Genomic DNA, 25,487 nt, shown 5'->3' on the forward strand with positions numbered 1-25,487 from the left:
CTTCCGCCGGTCCCTGGGGTCCTGCAGGCTACTCCTCTTTCAGAGGAGCCCCTACCTCCCTATCCACCCCCCTCCACTGAAGAGGAAGGTAGTTTAGCCTCTGAGTTTGCAGCTGAGTGCACAGAAATGAAACTAACCAACTGCTAACTGTGCCATCAGCTCTGCCGCTGGAAAAAGCAGAAGTCGCTACTTCTACATTTCCTGCCAGGGCTCAGTGCTCCACCCCAGCCTCTCAGATGCCATTTTCTCCAACCTGCCCCCATGTGTCTTTTTTCTTTCTGTCTGTCTTGTATCTCTCCCTCTCTCTCTCCCCCGCCCCTCTCTCTGAAATGATGCTAGAAGGACCCAGCCATGGCACAGTGGCGAGGACTGCACCTTCTTCTAATGCAAGGGAGAGGTTATGCTTGTGTTTTTCAGCCAATTTGGATCCCAGGAACCCCCCAACCTTCTTGATAGGGTTTCTTGGGCACCCGCTAAGTGGTTCAGTCTTCACCCATTCAAAACCACAGCCCTGGCCTTTTCCACACCCACTACGCCTGAGGGGAGGATTCAAGAAGAAAACCTTGCAGCCCATCACCTGGGGGGATGTGGAGGCTTTGGTGGGGCAGCCCAGAGAATTGCCCCTGATGGGCCCCCAGGCCCTGGTGCTCTGTTCTTGCTTCTGTGTGCTATAGTAACCGCTGTCTCCCAGACACAGGCAGTGGCAGCCCAGGGCTCGAGCCTGGCAACACGAGATGGTGTTTTTAGCTCATATTTGGAGGATGAGGAAAATTGGGCCAGAGTTGCGATTCACAGACTCCAGAAGGTAAACGGCAGCAGCTGCATGGAGAGGTTGAACAGAAGCCAGGTGTTGGGCAGATAAAATATATTATGCTCACTTTGTTAAAGATGGTGCTGCCCACATGGAAGCCTGTTGACCAGGTGATGTTAATGTATATTGGGGGCAGGCTGTGGGCAGGCAAGATCCTTGTAGCCTGGGGCTTGGTTTTAGGACTAAGCCTTTCCCACCCTTTTTGATGTGGATTGGTACAATCTCATCATGCCTCAGATAAGTGACTTTGTATTAGAGACTTCCCTATTTTGTATATTGGATAAAAGTTTGGATTTCTACACTATAAAATGGGGGCAGAACAAGAGCTTGCTCTCTCGTTTTCTGAGATTAGCAGCAGAGACCAGAGAGCAGAGACAGGCCATGTGGAGCAGACCAGGAGAAGCAGCCAAGATGGTGGAGTGCTGAGTGAGAAGCCGGTTAGTGCAGAGTTTGTGGAGGGAGAAGGAAGGAGATGGGGAACAGAGGTGAATAAGTCTGGTGAGCTAGAAACCTTTGATTCTAAGAAACTCAGATAAGTCAGTAGCTTTGTGAGCATTGAATGTGAGTGGGTTTTGGAGCCCAGTGTGTGTTTTTACTTGCCCACTGGGTGAAAACTAGGATTAAAGATGATGGCCCACCAGTATTTGACTCTGCTGTTTCTTTACTGACTGTCCGAATCCAATGTGAACCTGCATGTGAATGGCCATGATGGCAGCTCCTGGCTTTACACCAGGCTTGCATTGCCAAGTGGCTGCTGGAATGGCAGTGAGTGCCTGCTAAGCCACTGATGGGTTCACTGACATTTTGGGACAAAGGGATGGATGATATCATGCTCTCTGGAGCAGAGATGAAAATGCTGACTGCCATTGCCACGTGCTCCTCTTTGAGACAGTGTAAGACCTGCCAAGATGGCAGGGATGAGGGGGGTGGCTGACATCTCATGTGCATGGACTGATTTCCTGTACTATGACTGGAGTGGGCATTGGCTCCTTTGTTGGATAGACTTACGGATTTTGGATAATGTGAAATATCCTGATGGGGGTGGGAGACGGCTCTGCTGGAGGCCCTTCTCCTGCCCCGGGAAGTTTTTCCCATGGCTAGAAAGAAGGCTGAGGACATTTTATGCTTTGGCAAAGTACTGAGAGACTGGTGAGGTGTACCTTTGTAATTGTTGAAATTGTATGATTTGTCATGTTGTTGTAATTTGTGCAATGTGCCTTGCAACCATATGCAGTATGCAGCCCATGGCAAGCCATTCGTTCTGTGTTTGGATGCTGGGACCTTTGTGGGAAGGGGGCATGCATGGACCTACATTCATTTTTTACAATCAAAATGGAACTGTGTTTAACGGCACCTAGAAGGTCTCTGTAACACAATGGAAGGAAAATGACATACCAACCCCTAGGAAGAACCCCTGTTTAAGACCCTCTGTTCTATTTTCTAACTAGTTAAACATTACAGAAGCTTGCTTCATTGTTTAATCCAGCTAATCTATTAGCATATAGTATAATAGGTATTATAGTTGTTTTAGTTCTACTAGAGTTCCATTGCATAATGAGTAGCATTCAGAAGCTACAACAGCAAGCTGTCATCCATCAAGTCCAATTTGCCTTAATTAAAAGATAAGGGAGAGATGTGGGTGGAGTGCAGAGTGCATTCCTAGCAGCTGTGGCTGATGCAATGCTTTGAGAATATTCCAGTTCCCAGAAGCCTCCTGGGCATACCCAGGAAGGAAGCTCTCCTGATATAAGGAAGTGACTTAGCGCCAACCACGCAGCTCCCTGATCTTTTCAGCCATTGGCTATGAAGGACACACTGTAACACCCTATAGGCTGAACCTGTGTAATAAGCTAGCTTACTTCCTGAATAAAGTGGATCTGTGTTACTGAACCTGGTCCCCAGAGTCGGGTCTTTGCGTCTCCGTCATCCTTACCCCCGTCAAGACTTGTCCAAAATTTTGACTCATCGGGAGCAGGTTGGCAAGAGTGAAAGCAAAGTGATGATTGCGAAGCTACCATTGTCCAGAGTAAGACCAAGTATGGTATTTTGAAAAATGCTGCAGTCATTAAGTTTCACTTATTGTATCTCTCTATTCTAATTTGACTTAGAGTCACAACTGTTGGAAGAACTCTACATCTTTACTTGCATTTTTTTTAAAACATTATTTATACCAGTATTAAAATTATGGTTAACTTTTATATCTGGGACATCTGTACATCTGTTTCTAATGTGTATTTGTGTGATGTTTGTGTATTTGTATTGGTCTTGGTTATCTCATTAATTATTTATTTCTGATTGATTACCTATGATTAAATGCTGTAATTATGATTACTGAAAAAATGTATAGGCTCTATATGATTTTCTCTAGTAGTTTAGTCCCCTGTGCTCCTATATGGGCTGCTCATCTCAATCAGAAGTGAACTGGCAGACGGTGAGATGGGCTACTTCCCCAGGCAAATTCAAAATCTGTTTCTTATCTTTCTTTGGCCTAAATTGTAATCTTTTTTTCAAAGGCTTTCTGCTTTGCTTCTTCCTCTACTGAAATGTTCAGTTTTTGCATTTGGCAAAATTTGAAAGGAAATGTATCACAGATTCGGGTCTAAGTGCTCATCCCATCCTTTTCAATGGACACTGGCAAATTTGTAATTGGTGTTTTCTTCCTGTGCATGAGACTCCCAAAACTCTGGTGATTCCATTTCTTTTTGGACAAATTTCTGCCTCAGTTCTTTACATATATCCTCAGTCTCTGTATCCTAGAGAAGCAAAAAACCCTGCTTAAAATAGCATGTGTAAAATATTAGCTCACTTCTATTTGTGGTTTTCCCTATCTTTGAGAACTTTTCCCCCCTTGATCAGGGTTACCTTAGCAGCTTTTAAATCCTATCTGTTTTTGAGCACTTTCTATTTTCTTTTTTTCCTGAAGCAAAAAGCTGGAGACAGAAAAACTCCCCCATGTACCCGACCAGTATCCCCCCGGCATGCCCATTAGGAGGTGATGCCCATCTGGAGTGTTGCTCTGTTGCAACTGGAGCCATTCTAGCACCTGAGGTGGAGGCCATAGAGCCATCCTCAGCCTTTGGCCAACTTTGCTCCAATGGAGCCTTGGCTGCAGGAGGGGAAGAGCAGGAGAGAGTAGGGAAGGAGAAGGGTGGAGAAGCAGATGGGCACTTCTCCTGTGTGCCCTGGCCAGGAATCAAACCCGGGACTTCCACATGCTGGGCCAACACTGTACCACTGAGCCAATAGGCCCAGCTTGAGCACTTTCTGATACAATAAGATGTTTCAAGTAAGTTGTGTATTTTTCCTGGCTCAATACTGGAATTATTAATATTTATGAGAATCTGTTTTCTTATTGATACTGCTACCTCATTGCTATAGGCAATTTCAGTTGGTAGAGCTATAAATCGCACACACACATATGTTGACATATAAATATATAAATATACACTGACATATACATACATATATATTCATAATTTTATATTGATACCTGTAGTTCCAGTCAATTATCACAGAGGTCTTTTTTTCCACCCACATTTCATGTTTGTATTCCCTATTATCACAAATAAAACCTTACTTTCTAACATTTTATTTTATAGAGTTTAAAAAATATTAAATAGTATTCGTTTGGAATGCACTGGTATATGTACTCTAAAGGCTGGAGGTTTTACGAGCAGTAGAAGCCATATAAAGTAATTTCTCAATGCTTCTGAAATGTATTCATTTAAAAACTTTAACACCTACTGAGCTCAGCATCAAATCCAGATAAAGGCAATATGAAGCCGGGTTTGCTTACATTTAGAGTCTCTATAGGAAACTCACTTGTAAAAGGATGTGAATATCTCTTCAGGGGTGTACCATAAAAGTGAATTTGTGAAGATAATGTTAAAATATGGCTAGTAATACTTCCTGAAAGCACAAAACCCTTCCACTGTAAAAATATAATAACATTTACTCAAATATTACTTCAAAGAATCACAGGGCTGCATGGAACTTGAGAAACTACAAAGTCCATTTTCTGACCTTCAGGCAAGACCACACAAACTACTTTGGATGATAAAAATCTCTTTCTTTGAAAAGGACTTCCTTCCTTCGGTATCCTATTTTTAAAATCCTTAACTATGAGGAAATCCTTTACTATATATAGCTTATACCCTCCATGCTGCAATTTAATTCTTTTTATCTTCTTCCATTCTAAGTTATAAAAGAGAAATAGTTTATTATCCATTAAGTAATATCCTTTATAAACTAGAAAACTTATCATAAGACTCAACCTCATTTCTTATTTTATTATTTTTATTTTGAAACTTGTTCCATGGCCTTATTTGCATCAGCTATTTATAAACCTTACTATTTTGCTATAACATTTTTGAATTATATTTATCTTTTAATTATTTTAGAGCTCAGTCTCAAACATAGCAATGTAGATAAAATATGGTTAACACTGATTATATTGTAGGAAAAACTTATAATTCTTATCTATTATGTGTTTTTAAATGACTGTGAATTTATTATTTTATTTTTTATTAGAAACAAAAGATTTTTTATTTTTATAGATATATATCTATGTCAGCCAATTATCACAGAAAGCCATGTTATTTAATGAAGAACTACTAAGAATTCTAGAAAGGTGCTACTAGAATAACTCAATCTGCCAATTCCTGAACAACTGAAAAATACTAAAATTATAACCACTACTTAGTGAATGTTTAAAATTCTAGCCACTGTGCTAAGCACATTATAAAAATCACCCATTTTAATTATTGTAACAGTACTTATAATAATTCCTGTTATTTCAATTTAAAAGTGGAGGAGGTAGGCTGAAATTTAGTAAAATAATTGACACGAGAAATAGAATTGTTATTTGAACACTAATTAATCAGATTCTGAAATCTGTGCTTTCAGCAACACAAACTTCCCCAAAATTTAACTTGGTTTATAATACTTCAAAAACTAACTTGAGAAATATGATCGGATGATATTTAGAACAATCTTAAGGGAATAGAAAAGGCCTGCTTAAGCCCTATTCCAATGTATAACAAACTCTGTCCAAGATAAGCTGAAATCATTTACACACCTGCCAATAATCATTTTCAAGCCACCAACGACTTTATAGAATGAGAATGAGGAGAGGACAAAATAGATGAAAAATAAAGCAATTTTGTTGGGAGGTTGAAGATGATCAAGGAGGGCCAATTTCAGTTTGACTGGGAGAAGTAGGGTGTCTTGAATTTTAATCAGTGATACCTAGTTTTAGGAGAGAAGTGATTTAAAAATGAAATTATAAATCTAAAATATGATATAATCCTAACCTCAAATTGAATAGTTACTATTGTGGGTTTGACATAGTACTCAGGTATACAATGTAATATTTATAATATAGATATGATAATTCTATTTTATCTAGTCGAGGATCTAGCATCAGTGCTGTTCAAATAAGAGGTAGAACTGACAGGGGCTACAGTGGCAGTGGATGGTAAGCTTGATCAAAGTAGTGCTTCAAGCATAGGGCAGAGGACTAGAAAAACACATTATCTGTCACTAGTTACCTATCACTATAACTTGTAAGTAATTGATTAAAATGAAACACAGAGTTCTGAAGATTTTGATTTCTCAGTAAGAACCTGTTGAGTTGGGTTCCAAATGCACAGGAAGATATAATTGTACTACATTTCCATTGTTTCTTCTTTCTAAACAGATTGGCTTATTTAAAAATAATGATTATATATAGATCATAGACTATCAGAACAGAAGGACCTTAATATAATCTGGTGAACAATTTAGAAAAAAAGAAAGGCATGGCCAGTTGGCTCAGTGGTAGAACATCTGACCAGCATGTGGATGACAACAAGGTTACAGGATATAAGATTAACATATAAATGTCAGGTATTTTTCTATATACTAAAATAAACAAGTAGAATATGAAATTTATTATGAATAACATTACTTTAGTAGCTCCCAACAATAAGATGCCTATGTATAACTCTAATAAAATATAGGCTCTGACTGGTTGGCTCAGCAGTAGAGTGTCAGCCCAGCATGTGGATGTCATGGGTTTAATTTCCAGTCAGGACACACAGGAGAAGCACCTATCTACTTCTCTACACCTCCTCCTCCTCCTTCTCTTTCTCTCATTCTGTATTTTTTTTTCATCTCACACAGCCATGGCTTGATTGGTTTTAGAGACTTGGCCTTGGGCATTGAGGATGAATCCATGAAACTTGTGCCTCACGTGCTAAAAATAGCTCAGTTGTGAGAATGGCCCCAGGTGGGCAGAGCATGGGCCCCAGACAAGGGTTGCTGGGTGGATCCTGGTCAGGGAGCATGTCAGAGTCTGTTTCTCTATCTCTCTTCCTCTTCTCACTTGGAAAAGACTAAGAAAAAAAAAGAGATAAAAGAAGTGACAGCATTTTATGCTTCAAGGACAACTACAACTTTTTATTGTAGTGCAAAAGCAGTTATAGACCATGTAAAAAAAATAAGCGTGTTTGTATTCCACTAAAAGTTATTTATGGGCAATTGATATTTGACAAAGGAGGTAATAACATACAGTGGAGTAAATACAGTTTCTAACAAATCATGTTAGGAAAATTTGACAGCTACCTGCAAAAAAATGAAACTAGACCAACAACTTACACCATTCACAAAAATAAACTCAAAATAAATAAAAGACTTAAATGTAAGTAGTAAAAACCATAAGCATCCTAGAAGAAAGTATAGGCAATAAGCTCTCTGACATCCCTCACAGCAATATATTTGCTAATGTATCTCCAAGGGCAAGGGAAAGAAAGGACAGGATAAACAAATGGGACTATATCAAATTAAAAAAACTTTTGCACAGCTAAAGACAATATGAACAGAATAAAAAGACAAACCACACAATGGGAAAATGTATTCAACAATACGTCCCATAAGGGATTAATAACCAATATTTATAAAGAACTTGTAAAACTAACACCAGGAAGATAAACAATCCAATCAAAAAATGGGCAAAAGAAATGAATAGACACTTCTCCAAAGAGGACATAGGCCAATAGGCAGATGAAAAAATGCTCAACATCACTAATCATTTGAGAAATTCAAATTAAAACCACAATGATATATCACCTCACACTAGTCATAGTAAGTGCTGGCGAGGATGTGGAGAAAAGGGAACCCTCCTGCACTGCTGGTGGGAATGCAGACTGGTGCAGCCACTGTGGAAAACAGTATGGAGATTCCTCAAAAAATTTAAAATGAACTGCCTTTCGACTCAGCCATCCCACTTTTAAGATTATATCCCAATAACACCACCTCAATGATTCAAAAGAAGAAATGTACCTTCATGTTTATGACAGCATAGATCTGTAAACAGCTCAAGTGTCTGTCAGTAGCCAAGATCTGTAAACAGCTCAAGTGTCTGTCAGTGGACAAGTGGATTAAAAAGCAGTGGTAATACACACAATGGAATACTATGGGGCCATGAAAAAGAAGGAAATCTTACCTTTTGTGACAACATGGATGGACCTGGAAACTATTATGTTAAGTGAAATAAGCCAAGCAGAGAAAAAAAAATCATATGAACTCACTAATTTGAGGAATCCAATGAACAATATGAACTGAGGAACAGAATAGAGACAGAGGCAGGATCAGTGGGTCCAGAGGGAAAGAAGACAGAGGGAAAGGGGATGATAAGAAGGAATCAGAAAAGGAAAAGAGATTAGTGAAATTATATACACATAACACAACATTATAGAGAGCAGAAAATCTAAACTAGAAGTAAAGGGGAAAGGTGTTGCAAAAAAAGGGTAAAAAAGGGATGTTGTGGGGAACACAGGGGAAGGGAGGATGCATTTGGGGGGACACTTAAATCTATATAAACACAATAAATTAAAATTTAAAGAAAGTTATTTACACAAACAGCAGTAACCCATATTAAGCTCATGTACAGTAATTTTCTGACTCCTGATTTAGTCTAACCCTGCTATTTTTGGATTTAGAAAAGAAAACCTAGTGTGATGACATCAAATATATTTATATCAAATAGCTTAAATTTGTACAGCTATAAATAAAGCCAAAACTTCAGAATCCTATATCAATATACTGACCACCTCTCTTATTTGACATAAAGCAGACAACATCTTTGTTTTGTGAGAGAATTATAAACATTATTGGTTAAAATAATTCTAATAAATAATTATTAAATGCTTCCTTTGTAACAGAAAGCCTAACAAGAGCTTATTTAGAATTATTTTATTTAATTCCAACTAATTATCCATAAATTATACTTACTAAGTAGATAAAAAATAAAAAAGTCTGACACAGACGTGTTCAATATAAGGTCATACCTCAGGTAAGTGGTAGAAATAAATTTGATCCCAGATAAATGTTCTAAGAGTTTGGAGACCAAAGTTTAATACATTGCCTCTTTAGATTTGACTCTCTAGTTTAAAGATAAAATTGAGAGAATAGATTATAAAGTTTAGAAGCAATATATGAACCATACATATAAAATGTTCATAAATAAAATGAATTATGAATATATATAATTAAGTTCATAATTATGTACAAATATATATACCTTTAAATAAATTAAGAATAAATATAAAGTTAAATGTAATGAAAGTGAAAATTTTCTACAAAAATATGTAAGTTACTTACAACAACTTAAGGATTCACACCCAAACCTATACAAGTATATTATATAAAAACAATGTAAACACTTTTTATATTTTATGTGTAAAAACAGGGAAATATAACTAAAAACTATTTAGAAAGATAGAAATATAGTTAAAATCTTCTACAAATAACTAATATGAAAACACCAACTCAGATGGCATATTGAAAAATTCAGAGAACATTCAAGGAAGATTATATATATTCATTACAAACTGATCTCAAGAATAAAAAATATAGGAAATATTTTACCATCAATCATTTTATAAGGCTATTATATTTTTATATTAAAATTGAGAGAAAGTACAAAATGTTAAATAATCTTATACACATACATGTAGAAATCTTAAATAAAATATTGTTAAACTAAATTCACTCATCAAAAATACCTTATAAATATGTAATTATTATTGAATGAACAAAAACTTGACTCATTCCCAAGAATCAATTAAAATGATTCAGTATAGTAGTAGATCAACATGCAATTTAACATATTTTTGATTAAAAAATCAAATATAAATCAAGAAAGATACTGAAAAGACATTCTTAATAAAATTCAACACACATATATAGCAATTATTCTCAATAAAAGAGAATAAAAAGATATTGATAGAAAAGGAATATATCAAAATTCACTAGTAATATATATAATATAATAATAATTTTAAGAAGTTCTTTTTTTTTTGAAAGGCAGAAATGAAATAATTTTTTCTCAGTTCCTACTTTGGAATGTATTACTATTGGGGATAAAGTGAAATAAATAAGAGTTACAAATTTTATTTCTTCCTGATTCAGTCTCAGAAGACTGTATGGTTATAAGAATTTATCTATCCCTTCTAATTTGTCCAATTTGTTGTCATATTTTTTATAGTATTCTTTTATGATCCTTTGTATTTCTATGGTATCAGTTGTAACTTCTCCTACTGTTCATTTTGGATTTTATTTATCTGGGCCCTCTCCCTTTTTTCCTTGATGAGTTGACTAAAGGTTTATTAATTTTGCTTATTTTTTAAGGAATCAGATCTTAATTTTATTTATCATTTCTGTTTTTCTATTTCATATTTTTTCACCCTTACCTTTATTATTTCCTTCTTTCTGACTTTGGCCTTTATTTGTTTTTTACTTTTTTTCTTCTAAGTATAAGTTTATAGTTGTAGTTGATTTCTAGATCCATGCTGTTGTGATCAGAGAATATGCTTGATATGATTTAAATTATCTTAAATGTATTGAGACTTGTTTTGTATCCTAATGTGTGTTCTATCCTAGAGAATGTACTATGAGCACTTAAAAAAAGGAATATTTGGCTGCTTTGGGGTGAAAGTTTCTGAAGATGTCTGTTAAATCCAGTTGATCTAGTGTGTCCTTTAAGGCTATTGTTTCTTTGTTAATTTTATTTTTTGAGGATCTATCCATTGATGTTAGTGGGGTATTAAAATCTCCTATTATTATAGTATTCTTGTTGATCTCACCTTTTATGTTTATCAAAATCTGCTTTATATATTTAGGTGCTCCTATATTAGGTGCATAGATATTTATAATAGTTATATCTTTCTGTTGGGTTGCTCCCTTTATCATTAGATAGTGACCTTTTCTTTCCCTTACTGTAGCCTTTGTTTTAAAGTCTGTTTTGTCAGATATAAGTATTGTTACCCCTGCTTTTTTTTTTTCATTTCCATTTGCATGAAATATTTCTTTTCAGTTTTTCACTTTCAGTCTATGTGTATTTTTTGTTTTGAGGTGTGTCTCTTGTAGATAGCATATGTATGGGTCCTGTTTTCATATCCACCCAGCTACCCTATGTCTTTTGATTGGAGCATTTAATCCATTTACATTTAAACTTATTATTAATATGTAGTTGTTTATCACCATTTTATTCTTTAAATATACATTCTTCTTTTTTTAGATTTTCCCTCTTTGTTCTGTCTACAAAAGGCCCCTTAACATTTTTTTGCATCATTGGTTGTAATGAACTTCTTGAGTTTTGTTTTGTTTTGTCTTATCTGTGAAGCTTTTTATTTCTCCTTCAATTTTAAGTGATATTCTGCTGGATGAAGAAGTCTTGGTTGTAGGCTCTTGTTTTGCATTATTTTGAATATTTCTTGCCATTTCCTTCTAGTTTCAAGTGTTTCTATTGAAAAATTGGATGTCATCTTATGCAGGATCCTTAGTAGGTGATTGACTGTTTTTCTCTTGCATCTTTTAATGTTCTTTCTTTATCTCTTAACTTTGGTATTTTAATTATGCTGTGTCTTGGTGTATTTGAGTTCCTCTTTAATGAAACTCTCTGTGCTTCTTGAACTTGTGAGACTTTTTCTTTATCAATTTATGAAAGTTTTCAGCTATGATTTATTCAGTCAGGTTTTCTATCCTTTGTTCTGTCTCTTCTCCTTCAGAAACCCCTATTATGCAAATGTTGTTTCTCTTTGTGTTGTCACAGAGTTCTTTTAGTTTCCTCAGACTTTTTGATCCTCTTTTCTATTTGTTGTTCTGCTTCTGTGTTTTCATTTATCTTGTCCTCTAAATCGCTGATTCAATCTTCTGCTTCATTCAGCCCGCTTTTAATTTTCTCTAGTGTAATCTTCATTTCTGATATTGTATTTGTCACTTCTGTCTAATTCTTTTTTATAATTTCAATGTCCTTTTTGATGCTTGTTATCTCTTTATTTGGGTGCTCATTATGGCCTTGCATTGTTTCTCTAAGATCCTTGAGCATTCTAACAATCATTATTTGAAACTCTGCATCTAGTATCTTGTTTATTTTCATCTCATTCACTTCTTTTCTGGGGACTTCTCTTGTTGATTCATTTGTATTTTATTTCTCTGTCTTCCTATTTTGTCTGTGTATAGACAGCTGTTTGTATAACAAGCTGAGTACAGGTTTGGTGTTTTCTGCCTCCAGTTTCCATTTGTGTTGTTTTTAGATCTTCTTGGGTTGACCTCAGCTGTCGTTTGTAATCTGCTTTGGGCTTCTTGTCTGCTGCTACTCCTCTTTTTCTATTTGTGCCTGCATTTTCTATGCTTTACCTGGGTCAGGTGTGAAGAGCCCTTCCTTAAGATACCACTCTAATTAGGGTTGTTAGGTCCTGAGCTGATGCTCTCTCTATCTGGCCCCTAGATATGCCAGCCCTTGACCTTCCTAGCTAAAACCAGTGGGGGTCACTGCTTATGACTGGCCCTTAGCAACCTTCTTGGAGCAACATGCAATCCAGAATTTGTGGCTGCCTCTGCTGGGCCCAGGTGTCATTGTAAATATCAGCTACACTCCTACACTGGCTTTTATCTACCCTTGGCCTGTAGGTTTGGCCTCTGTATTTCAAAGGTATGGTCTGTCTGCCAGCCCACCACTGCCACCACCTCCTCATGCGCTCTAGCATCAACACCACCCAGCATGCAGGCTTGCAGGTTGCCTTGCCTGCTGCCACAGGCGCTCCACCCCTGTGGGTATGTGGGCATGCAGGCCTCTCAATCCAGCTCCTCCCCACCACTGTGCTGGCCACCTTGCTGCATGCTGCTCCTGCTGCCATGAGCATGCAGCCACTGCTACAGTCGGTTCTGCCTGCCCTTCAGAGGGTACTCAGCAGTGTGTGGGGGGGTGGTATATCCAAGACCTCAGCACTCAAAACCTGTGTCCTTGATGCAACCCCTGCTTCTAAGCGACTCTTTGCTTTGATTGGAGTAAGAAAGCCTCTGGTGTGCGTGGTAATTTCTTTCCATTGCTGGTGTTACTTCTCCCAGGAAACATGGCCACTTTAGATTTGGGGTGTGACTCAGCACTGGAGTCAAGGTGGCTGTCCTCTATAGTCTCTCCCTGTGCCACCAAGACTACACTCTCTACTCACAAGTCCAGTCCTCTTGGGCTTCCCGCTCCCAGAGCCCTGGGTAATTGGCTGTGAATGAGGTTTTTTGCATGGTCCTTTTAAAACAGAACCTGGGTCTGAGAGTTCTGTCTCCCTCTTGAAACCGTAATGTGGCTCTTTCCTCAGCTAAATATTGTTCATATATCTCCTCTAATCTCTTGGACTCCAGGTTGAGGCTCCAGTCCTGAGGCTGAGGATCTACAACTCTCCAGGCAACCCACCCTGCTGTGAGAGACACTCTGGGCTGTGATCACTCCTGGGAATGGGGCAGCCCTTTCCGTGTTTCCACCATTCCTACCAGCTCCGTGTGATTCCTTTGGTGATGCTTGGTTATAGATTCCTCTTAGTTTAGTCCAAAGTTGGTTTTTCAAATGATTTCTCCCAAGTTAAGTTGTAATCCACTTTGGTTCTGGGAGGTGGGAGTTGTAACATTCGACTACTCTGTTGCCATCTTCTCAGTACCTTATTTTATTGTTTCTAAGTATTTTTTTTCATATTTTTTTGAAGTGAGAAGCAGGGAGACAGACAGATAGACTCCTGCATGCTTCCAACTAGGATCCACCTGGAAAGCCCACTAGGGGGAGATGCTCTGCCAATTTGGCATTACTCCACTGCAATCGGAGTCATTCTAGTGCCTGAGGCAGAGGCCATGGAGCCATCCATGGGCCAACTTTGCTCCAATGAAGTCTTTGCTGCGGGAGGGGAAGAGAGAGACAGGGAAAGGAGAGAGGGAAAGGTGGGGAAGCAGATGGGCACTTCTCCTGTGTGCCCCAACTGGCTATTGAACCCAGGACATTCACATACTGGGCCAATGCTCTGCTGCTGAGCCAACCAGCCAGGGCCTCTGAATTAAAAATAATTGAATTTAATAACATAAAATATTTAATAAGTGAGCCAGAATGAGGGAGGCAATAATATAAATAAACCCATTAGTATATTGATATTTTAAAAATGGATACTTTTACTCTATTGTAATTGAGATTATTAAAATTTTGAGGTATAAGTATAAATTAACATGCATTATAGATTAGGTCATCTCTAAATTTGAACAGTAATAAGAAAGAAAATTTCAAATAAATAAAATAGTCAAACATTTTACAATCTTTCTTATTTCAGTTTTAGGTTTACTCTGTCAAGGAGAAATAAATTATAATATCATCAACAGACCCATTGATTCTGTAGATGAAATATTCTTCTATGATAAAAAAATAATAATTAAAAAAATAGTTCATGTGGTGTTTTGGCCATTTTTCTTGTCAATGTAATCAAATAGAACCACTAGTAAAGATGAATAAAAATCAGTGTCAGGGCCAATATACTCAGAATCATGTGTGTGCTTACCACTCAGCCACCTACACAGTTTGTAGAAAAACCACTCGAATTAGTACTTTGAATTATTGTAGTTCTCTCCCCTACTGGTTAAAAACTAAGATTCATCAGTTTGGAGTTTTTGATATATGTGACCATCAAATACTTATATAGAGTGAGGATAGTCTATATTAAATAAGAAAGCAAAAGTTAAGTATCCTTTCTTTTTCTTGTAAAAGAAAGCCACTATTATTCCTATATCTACAAAGCCTTGGCCAGGTTCCAAACAATGGTTCTAATTTAAGAATAACAACCACATGGTTTACACCAGTTTTACTGTTAACTCCTACACTCATAGATGATATATCCATCAATTATAGCATTGTGTCCTAATATGTCCTTTTACTATTCCAGATGCTCATTCAGTATACAATGTTGCATTTACTGGTCATGTCTCCATAGACTCTATGGAGCTGTGATAAATTATCAGTCTTATGTGAATTCATTTACAAAGTTACTTAAATCTACCTCTTTACCTTATCCCTTAAATTAGGTGATTTCATACATTTTGACATTACTGGATTCTTTTATCACAGGCTGCATTCTACCCTAGGATACCCTGTCTACTTAATTTCTTTTTAAATTTACATTAATGTTTACTGTTTGTATTATAAAATTCTACATATTTGAACAAATACATAATTTTATATATCCACCATTATAATATCATACAAAATAGTTTCACCAATTTAAAAATGTCCTGTGTTTTACTGATTTCTCCTTCTCCTTCTCCTCCAAATTCTTAGCAACTACTGATCTTATTCTTGTTGCTGTATTTCCTTTTCCAGATAATATATAAGTAGAATTACACAATATGTAGACTTTTTTACTGGCATCTTTCTTAACAAGAAGCACTTATGTCTTCTATGTCTTTCTGTGACTTGATAGCTCATTGCTTTTTATGGATGTACTACATTTGTTTATTCATGTACCTACTTTAGTGTATTTTGTTGACTCCAATTTGAAGCAGTTATGAACAAAATTACTATAAACATTCTTGTGCAGGGTTCTGTGTCAACATACATTTCATAGACTTCACCAGTGAAAAAAGCTAGGCCTGGTGTTTTTTTTGTTGGAAGGCTATTAATAATAAATTCAATGTTTATTATTAATATAGGCTGATTTAATGGATCAGTTCTTTTTGTGATGTTTTTACAGTTCATTTGGTCCATTTTATATAACAGTGGTCTGGAACCTATGGCTCCCGAGCCAGATGTGGCTCTTTTGATGGCTGTATCTGGCTCGCAGACAAATCTTTAATAAAAAAATAATAATGTTAAAAATATAAAACATTCTCATGTATTACAATCTATTCATTTCCTACTGCTCATGTTCATGGTTGCAGGTGTCTGGAGCGAATCACAGCTGTTTGGGACAACACCAAATTTTTATTGGATAATGCATAACGTACACTGCTCATTGTATGGCTATCAAGGAATTACATTTTTAAATATGTGGTGTTCATGGCTCTCTCAGCCAAAAAGTTTCCCCAACCCCTGTTATATAAGATATTTAATTTGAGGTCATAGATTTCTTTAGAGTATTCCATTATTATTTTTGTGTTTCTAGGATCAGTAATGATAAACCCTCTTTCACTTCTGCTATTGACATTTTGTGTTTTTTTTTAGTATGTTTGATTTTATTGATTTTATTTCAGAGAATCAGCTTTGTGATTTTCTCTATCATTTTCCATTTTCAATTTCTTTAATTTTGTCTCTAAATTTTATTATTACTTTTCTTCTTCCTGTTATAGACATATTTTAATTTTGTTTCTCTAGCTTAAAAGCTGTAAGCTAAGAGTATTTATTTTATATCTTGTTTATTTTTAATATAGGCATGTAAAGTTCTAAATTTATATAAACACATTGTTTTTACAATATACCACAAATTTTGATCACTTATATTTTTATTTTAATATATTTTAAATTTTCTTTTGAAATATCTTCACTGATGAATGTTTTATTTGGAAGTGTATTGCTTAATCTCAAAATGTTTTGGAATTTTTAAGCTATTTTTATGTTACTGATTTCTTTCTTAATTCCATTTTTATTCTGAATTTTATAACTTTAGATTGGCTTAAATATGTTTTATGATTCAGAATGTGGTGTTTCCTGGTAAATGGTCCATGTGTGTTTGAAAAGCATGTGTGTTCTGCTGTTGTAGGATACAGTATTCTATAAATGTCAGTTAGTTCAAGTTGATTGATAATTCTATGAAGGTTAACTATATTCATACTGTTTTCCTGCCTACTTTATCAATTACTGAAAAAAAAATGTTGATGTCTTCTAACATCAAGGATTGTCTTTCCTTCTTGCAGTTTTATCAGTTTTGCCTCAAACATTTTGACATTGTTGTTGGGTCTACAGATATTATTATGTCTTGTAGAACTGCCCCTTTTATCATTAGGAAATGTCCTTTTTTATACATGGTGAGTTTACCTATTCTTAAGTGTTTAAAATTAATATAGTTAACTAAAATTCTCATTTGATTAGTGTGAGTATATTTTTCTCCATCACTTTTTTTTAAATATATCTAACCAATTCTTTATATTTATAATAGTTTTCAGGTACATCCACTCTGTTGCTAAAGGTAAGATTGATTCTTTATGCTGAGTATTTCATTGTGTATATGTACCATAGCTTTTTTATCTGTTCATCTACTGATGAGAGCTTTGGCTGCTTCTAAATCTTGGTTATTTGTAATACTCCTGCAATAAATATCAGGGTGGATATATTTTTTCAAATTAATGTTCCAAGTTTCTATGAATATATTACTAAAAGTGGAATTGATGGTTAATAAGGCAGTCCCATTTTATTTGAGAGTATTAAGCTAAGTGAAATAAACCAGTCAGAGAAAAAAATATCATATGATTTTACTTATATGTGAAATTTAATGAACATAATTAAAAATAAATGAATTGGTTTTCATATATACAACAAATAGTTGGGTCCTGTTTTTTTTTTTCACTCAAAGAAATGAGAGTAACTAGAAATAGCAAGTTCAGAGAAGTATCTAGAGACATTTTACTATAAAAGGGAACACAGGAATGTGGGAGCATATACCATGACATAAGGTGCTAATAATTTATTAGAATTAAAAAATTAATTAAATGACAGAATATCAGTTAGATTTCTATAAGTTATGCTATGGTTAAAAAAATATATATGTTACTCTCTCTGTGACTTAACCCAACTAACATTTATTTTATGCTCATGTAAGGTAAGCTTTAATTTTTCATTTTTACAGAACCATTGAATTTAAGCATATCAAAAATGATCAGTCTTTCTGTAGCTCTTTAACAACAGCAAGGTTTAGGTACCTCTACAACAGATAAAGAAAGCATAATAAATTATCTATTGCCTCACTTTGGGAATGATATGGTTTCTCCATTAAAGAGGTTGCATGGAAGGCAGATAAAACACAGGAGAGTAGATATTAACACCATTAGCCATTAGGTATATTAAATTAAAGTTATGAGAAAATCTCACTATCTGCAACTGTATTAGTCAGCTGGGCTGTCATACAAAATGCCATAGAGTAGGTAGCCTAAGAACAACACACATTTTTTTTTTCTTCACAATTCTGGAGGTTGGAAGTTCCAAATGAAGGTGCTAGTTGATCTGGTTTCTGGTGAGGGCTCTCTTTCTGGCTTATGTTCTCACTGTATCCTTTCCTCTGTTAACTCTTCATGAGTGCACAGAGGAAAACATTTCTGGCATCTCTTCTTATTCTTAAAAGGACACCAGGTCTCTCTGGATAAGGGCCCTACATTTATAACTTCATTTAACCTTAATTACTCCCTTAAAGGCCCTATCTTCAAATATATTCACATTGGGAGTTAAAGTTTCTAAAAAAGAATTTTGAGAGGACACAATTCAATCCAAACCAACAACTCATAGAATAGCTAAAATAAAAATACTGATACTATCCAGGTATTAATGAATTTTCAAAGTATCTGGAATTATCAAATATTGCTGGTAGGAATGCAAAATATTATATTTGCTCTGGAAAACATGTAGGCAGTATCAAATAAACATATTTACCACAGGACTCAGAAATTCATTCTTAAGTTTTCTCACTAGAAAAACAAAACAAAAAACAAACAAACAAAAAGTCTTATATTCAGTTAACAAAAAATCTGTAGGAAAACAATCACAGGAGCTTTACTTATAATCACCAAAAACTTGAAACAACCCAAATGTTGTTCATTTGGTGACTAGATAAACCAATTTTCTTATATCACCCAAAAGACTTTTTCTGTGTTGGTTAATTGTATATGTTAACTAGACTGTGTTACAAGGTACCCAGATATTTAGCTAAACATTATTTCTGAGTGCATCTGTGTGAGTGTTTCCAGATAAGAGATTAGCATTTAACTTTGTGGATTTAATAAAGCATATATGCTTCCCCAATGTGAGTGGGCATCATTTAGTCCCTTAAGGAGTTATAATATGGTTTGATATGATTATATATGTGCAAATAATATTTTTATCTCCTACTGACTTTGTTTCTCTGGAGAACCCTGACAAGTACGACTACTCAGTGATAACAATATATTTTAAAAACCTGATAAAAATATGTACAGTGGATGAATCTTAAAACCATTTGGCTGAACAACAAGAGCCAGATTCAAAAGTTTCTTGCTATGTGATCCCATTTATGTAATATTCTAAAAAACAAAACTGAAGTATTAGAAAACAGATCTATAATTGTTAAATGTCTGGATGAGATAGGCTGTGACAAAAATAGAAAGCATGGAAGAGATTTTAGAGTGATAAACTGTTCCATATCCTCATTGTTGTGGTTACATAAATCCATACATATTTAAAACTTATAGAACAGAACACACAAAAGTAAGCTCACTCATATTAATTTATTAAATAAAATATTATAACATAAAATGAGTTAAAGTTAATGTTAATTTTGTATAGATATAGAAAACAATAAACATGAAATCCATTTGTTGAAGCGGTAGAAACAATTGGGCTTTTAATCCTTGAAAATTGTGGAACTATCTTGCCAGGCTTGAATTGCTTATTTCCAGAGTACATTTACATGAGAGAGAAACAGCTGTATATATATTCTGAATCATTAACATTTTAGAATTTCTGTTACGTAAAGCCTATTAATTGAATTCTATGCAAAAGAGATGCCAAGGTATACTAAAATTGAAAAGACTTATTTATTTACTAATTTATTTTTAACATTTTCTTTTTATTGAATTTATTGGGGTTATACAGGTTAACAAAATTATATAAGTTTCAGGTGCAAAGTTCTACAACACATTATTTGTACTCTATGTTGGGTGTTCTTCACCCACATCAAGTCTCCATTCATCATCAATTACCCTCCCATACCCTCCTCTACCTCTCTCTTCTTCCCTCCACCTCTTTTTCTTCTTCCCTCTATCTTCTTTGGCAATAAGACTTTTTATATGAAGGTAAGAATAACCAGAAACTTATGAGAAAATTATATTTAAATACATTAAAATGGAAAAAAATTTACATAATGTTTCTTACGTGAAAGGAGGTCTTAAAATTATTATTTTTTTTAAAATACTGGTAGGTGGGACAAAAACCAGATGTCAGAATTAAGTTTTGATTTTTTTAATCAAATTTATCCACATAAATTTCAAGCAAAGAATAAAATATTTTCTTCTGTAAAGAATTTCAGACTGTGTTTTTATTTATATTTTTTCCAACTCCATATTATCTGTTCATCAATTGATTTTCATATAGGTGTTCTTAGGATATCAGCTAATGTCTGCTTTAGAGACATTTTATAACCAAGAATAAATCCATGCATTTGTTTTTTAGTTACTTCTAATGTGATTTTATTAAGCTTTACTTGCAAGAGAACCCATAAAATGTATTTTTTAATGTAATAGAAGAAAATAATTTCCCAAAGCAGAATTAAAATATTTCTTTCAGGAAAGGCAGAAATGAATGATGATACACAAAGGGATAACTGTTCACTGCAAAATTGACTTTAAATTATAATTGACTCTTCCCAGATCGATGGTTGAGCAGTGGATAAAGCATTTCCCAGGTTCGAAACACTGAGGTCACCTGCTTAAATGTGGGATCATCAACATGACCCTATGGTTGCTGACTTGAGCTCAAAAGGTTGTTAGCTTGAGCCCAAGATCACTGGTTTGAGCAAAGGTCTCTAGCTCAGCTGGAGCACCCTGGTCAAGGCATGTATGAAAAGCAATCAATGAACAACTAAAGTGACACAACTATGATTCGTTGTTTCTCATCTCTCTCCCTCTCCCTTTCACTGTCTGTCTCTCAAAAAAAAATCATAATTGATTTTTTATTTTGAGAATACTTTGTATAAAATGAGATTCTAATAAATGTTAAATTCCTCACATGAGAGAGGTAATATCTTTTTATATATAATCATGGAAACTGATTTTTATAGCTGAGAAATATTTTACCACACAGTCATTACTCTAAAAGACAGCTTTGCAGCATATTTAAAACATATACTTATATCTAGAGCTATATAAAAATATAAAAAAGTAAGATGTTTTAAACATTAGCACCATTAAAAAAAATGTTTTTATTCAGTGAGAGGTGGGAGGCAGAGACAGATTCCACATGCATTCCAACTAAGATCCACCCGGCAAGCCCAAGGGGGTGATGCTAGCCCATCTAGAGGTTTCTCCATTTCTCAGCAACAGAGCTCTTAGTGCCTGAGGCAGAGGCCATGGAGCCATTCTCAGTGCCCAGGGCCAACTCACTCTAATAAAGTCATGGCTGCAGGAGGGGAAGAGAGAGAGAGAGAGATAAATGAGATGAGGTGATGAAGCAGATGGCACGTCTCTTGCGTGCCCTGACCAGAATTAAACCAGAGACATTCACACACCCAGCTGACACTCTACTACTGAGCCAATTGGCCAGGGCCACCATTAGCTCCTTTTATTATTTATTTTCCTTGGACCTTTTAAAATGTCTCTAACTCTTTTAAAGATATTTTCATAGGTAGTGCTAATATTTATTTAATTCTTTTTGAAATCATAATAGACTTATTTAAATATTACCTTGTTAGAGTGTATGTATATATAGTCACTTTATGATTTAATATCATAAAAATAAGATACTGACATAATGAATTATAATCTCTAAGCCTTACACTTTAAAGATTTTTGTCTTGAAAAATAGTATTAAAATTCTTAGTTCATATTCTATTCTTTGGTTCAAAGTAGCATTTATTTGAGTTAAGTGCTAAAGAATCATAAGCAATATGTTTTGTTTGTTTGTCTGTTTTTTACCATTGGAAATATCAACAAGTTTTCCACTTTTTAAATTTTCAGTTATTCCTGCATCTATAAATTTAATTATGTACCATCACAATCTGTCTTCTCCTTTACGCAGATGCTACTAAAAAGCCATTAAATTTTTTATACTTTTTATAGACATAACATTTTACTCTTTTAGGAAATATCATTAAGAGACCTCTTTTTATATCTTATTTAAAATTTAAAACAGAATTGCATTAAATTTGTATATTGCTTTGGGTAATATGGCCATTTTGATTATATTTATTCTTCCTATCCAAGAACAAGGAATATTTTTCCATCTCCTTGTATCTTTTTCGATTTCCCTTAACAATGCTTTGTAATTTTCATTATATAGGTCCTTTACGTTCTTTGTTATGTTTATTCCTAGGTATTTTATTTTTTTTTGTTGCAATCGTGAAGGGGATTATTTTTTTGAGTTCATTTTCTAATATTTCATTGTTGGCATATAGAAAGGCTGTAAAGTAGTACAACCATTATGGAGGAAAGTATGGTGGTTCCTCAAAAAACTGCAAATAGAACTACCTTATGACCCAGCAATCCCTCTACTGGGTATATACCCCAAAACCTCAGAAACATTGATACGTGAAGACACATGTAGCCCCATGTTCATTGCAGCACTGTTCACAGTGGCCAAGACATGGAAACAACCAAAAAGCCCTTCAATAGAAGACTGGATAAAGAAGATGTGGCACATATACACTATGGAATACTACTCAGCCATAGGAAATGATGACATCAGATCATTTACAGCAAAATGGTGGGATCTTGATAACATAAGGAGTGAAATAAGCAAATCAGAAAAAAACAAGAACTACATGATTTCATACATTGGTGGAACATAAAAATGAGACTAAGAGACATGGACAAGAGTGTGGTGGTTACCAAGGGTGGGGGGGGAGGGAGGACATGGGAGGGAGGGAGGGAGAGAGTTAGGGGGAGGGGGAGGGGCACAGAGAACTAGATAGAGGGTGGCGGAGGACAATCTGACTTTGGGCGAGGGGTTTGCAACATAATTTGATGACAAAATAACCTAGACATGTTTTCTTTGAATATATGTACCCTGATTTATTAATGTCATCCCATTACCATTAATAAAAATTTATTAAAAAAAAAAATAAAAAAAAATTAAATTTAAAACAGAAAACAAAAACAGGATTGTTTATGTCTCCAAAGATAGGCTTATTTTATTTTCTACTGAATTGCATGGTGTCCATAAAATTTAATACAAAAAGTAAAAGTCAGAAAAATGTGCCTTTTTGAAAAATGTTGTTTCTAATTATTTTTACTTTCTTTGGAAAATAACATAAAAATTTAAATTACATTATTTCATATATATATATAATACATACACAGACACATATAAAAACTTAACTATGTATTATTATATCAATAGTTTATGTGAGAAAAAGAAATATAGTTTAATGGGGAAAAGTATGTTTTTATAGATACAGACATATACACATTTTTTTCTGTCAAAATCCCTAGGAGGGAGTGAACTCAGAGAGGTTCTGGAGTCAGATGCTTGTGTGCTCATTGACAGAGATGATAATGATGCCCTTACAGCACTGAGATACTGAATGCTGGAGGCCAATGGGCTTGAAAAGGCATCACTGCAGGGGATGATGATGAGCACCAAAAGGAGGACATATTTCAGACTGAAAAATTGGGGAAGTATTATCAGTCTGATGGAACAGGCTGAACTCTAGATCCAAGTAGATGACATTCTTCCTTTATTGAAAATCCTGCTGAATTAGCTACTTTATAATCTAAGATCAGATTTTTTTTTGTACAGCAGCCGAAGAGATTGCAAATCATTCTTAATGCAAGAGCAAGTCTGAAGAATGAGAAAGTCCACAGGTAAGACTAAAAATATTTTAAAAGCATATAAAACTTAAATTTTATCGTAAAACATAAGACAAAAAGGTATGCTACATTTCAATGTTTATTAATACAAAAATTAAATATTGACTTTCTTGGTCTGCAATCAATCCTTCTAAAACAGTGTCATTGTTACATTTAAATTTATAAGTTTACCAGTTCTACTAAGAATGATATGGACAGTATGTAATATGTAGTAGAGTTCTGATTTCACAGAAAGAAATGATCAAATAGGGGTTGGGGACTAGATCTATACACCTCAATTATCTCAATCAAAGCACTGACTAAGATGGATAAAGAGTTATGTAACAAAATAAAAAAGGACAAGTATGAAAATGCAAAGGACTCACCCTAAACTTATAACTAAAATTTTAGGCAACAAAAGTAGAAAAGAAGTCAGTAGGTCATTGTCCATGTTTTTGCTGTTTAGGTATGCCCACTGAGTATAATTCTAAGTGATTCTGATTCAGTTGTTGAAAGGCACATTTTTCCTTGAAATGGTTGTGTAGCTTTCCCTAGATGCCTCAGCAAGGACATGATTGAATGATATCTAGGGTAAAATTGATCAGACTCTCATTGGCCTCTGCAGTTTGTATAGCATAGAATCAGTATCAGACCTGGAGTTTGTAGTGATTTGAGGAACATTCACTTCCTGATTAGCCACTATGATGATCAATACACAAGAACAGATTATGAGTTCTGATCACTTTTACATTTCCATTAAGTTCAAATTCCTTGCAAATATAACCAAATAAAATGTCATGGTGGGGCCTGATTAGCAGATTTCTAGTACCTAGGATTTCTGTTCAGGTTATCTTGGAAGCCAACCGTCCATAGAAAAACATAAATAAAAATAAACCTAAAATTTTGGTAACAACAGGATGGGCAAAAGTGTGATGAGCATTGAAAAAAAATCCTGCAAGAGAAATGACAGGGGGATTCTGCAGTCCTGAAGGATGATGGCCCACAGTGGCTAAAAATCTATTCCTATTAGTGAGAAATCAAAGTTGACCTGTTTAAGAACACTGAAGATGCTGTTTTCATGTACTCTCTAGTCATTCTCAATTAATATTACTTATGCTAATGCTTCACAAGATTATAGTTCAACATTGTTTTTCCTCTGAGCTGTAGCATTCTTTATACAATAGCCTTTGCAAATAAATATCCATTGAATTGATTTTAAATGATTTTAAAATAACAGGCCAACCAAGCTTTCAGGTACCTAAACCTTATCTTTTCCTTGACTTTCTCTTCGTAAAATATGGCACTATCAACCAGACAACTGATAAGTCAAAAGTTTCTTTTATGAAATCCTGTTTCTCCCAACAAAATTTCTAAATTTGTCTACTTAGTTGGACACCAGTTTAACTTTTTGCCCCAATCTCCTCACCTGGGTGTATATTTTTCCTTATTTTATGTTGGATTTTGTTTATGAGCAAGTAAATTAAATTTACCTCTCTGAAAATTAGAATAATAAAGTCTAACTTGTTCTCATGATAAATGGAATGATATATGAAAATAATTAAACAGAGTTCTCTATCATTATTGCTCATCCAAAATGTACATACATGTCACCTTATAGAGGAAACATCTGACAATCTTATCTGAATTT

General features: G+C 34.8%; 1 protein-coding gene across 1 annotated transcript in view; it reads left to right on the forward strand.

Annotated features, from left to right (window-relative positions):
• Positions 1 to 734: 734 nt before the first annotated feature.
• Positions 735 to 25,487, forward strand: part of LOC136311728 (uncharacterized) — a 54,705-nt gene continuing 29,952 nt past the window's right edge. The window contains exons 1-4 of the mRNA XM_066240825.1: positions 735 to 805; positions 2,714 to 2,837; positions 17,251 to 17,280; positions 23,790 to 23,854. Coding sequence (XP_066096922.1) covers positions 735 to 805; positions 2,714 to 2,837; positions 17,251 to 17,280; positions 23,790 to 23,854 — 290 coding nt within the window. The remainder of the gene's footprint in view (positions 806 to 2,713; positions 2,838 to 17,250; positions 17,281 to 23,789; positions 23,855 to 25,487) is intronic.

Source organism: Saccopteryx bilineata, chromosome 8 (assembly GCF_036850765.1).
Source record: "Saccopteryx bilineata isolate mSacBil1 chromosome 8, mSacBil1_pri_phased_curated, whole genome shotgun sequence".
NCBI classification, from domain to species: Eukaryota; Metazoa; Chordata; class Mammalia; order Chiroptera; family Emballonuridae; genus Saccopteryx; species Saccopteryx bilineata.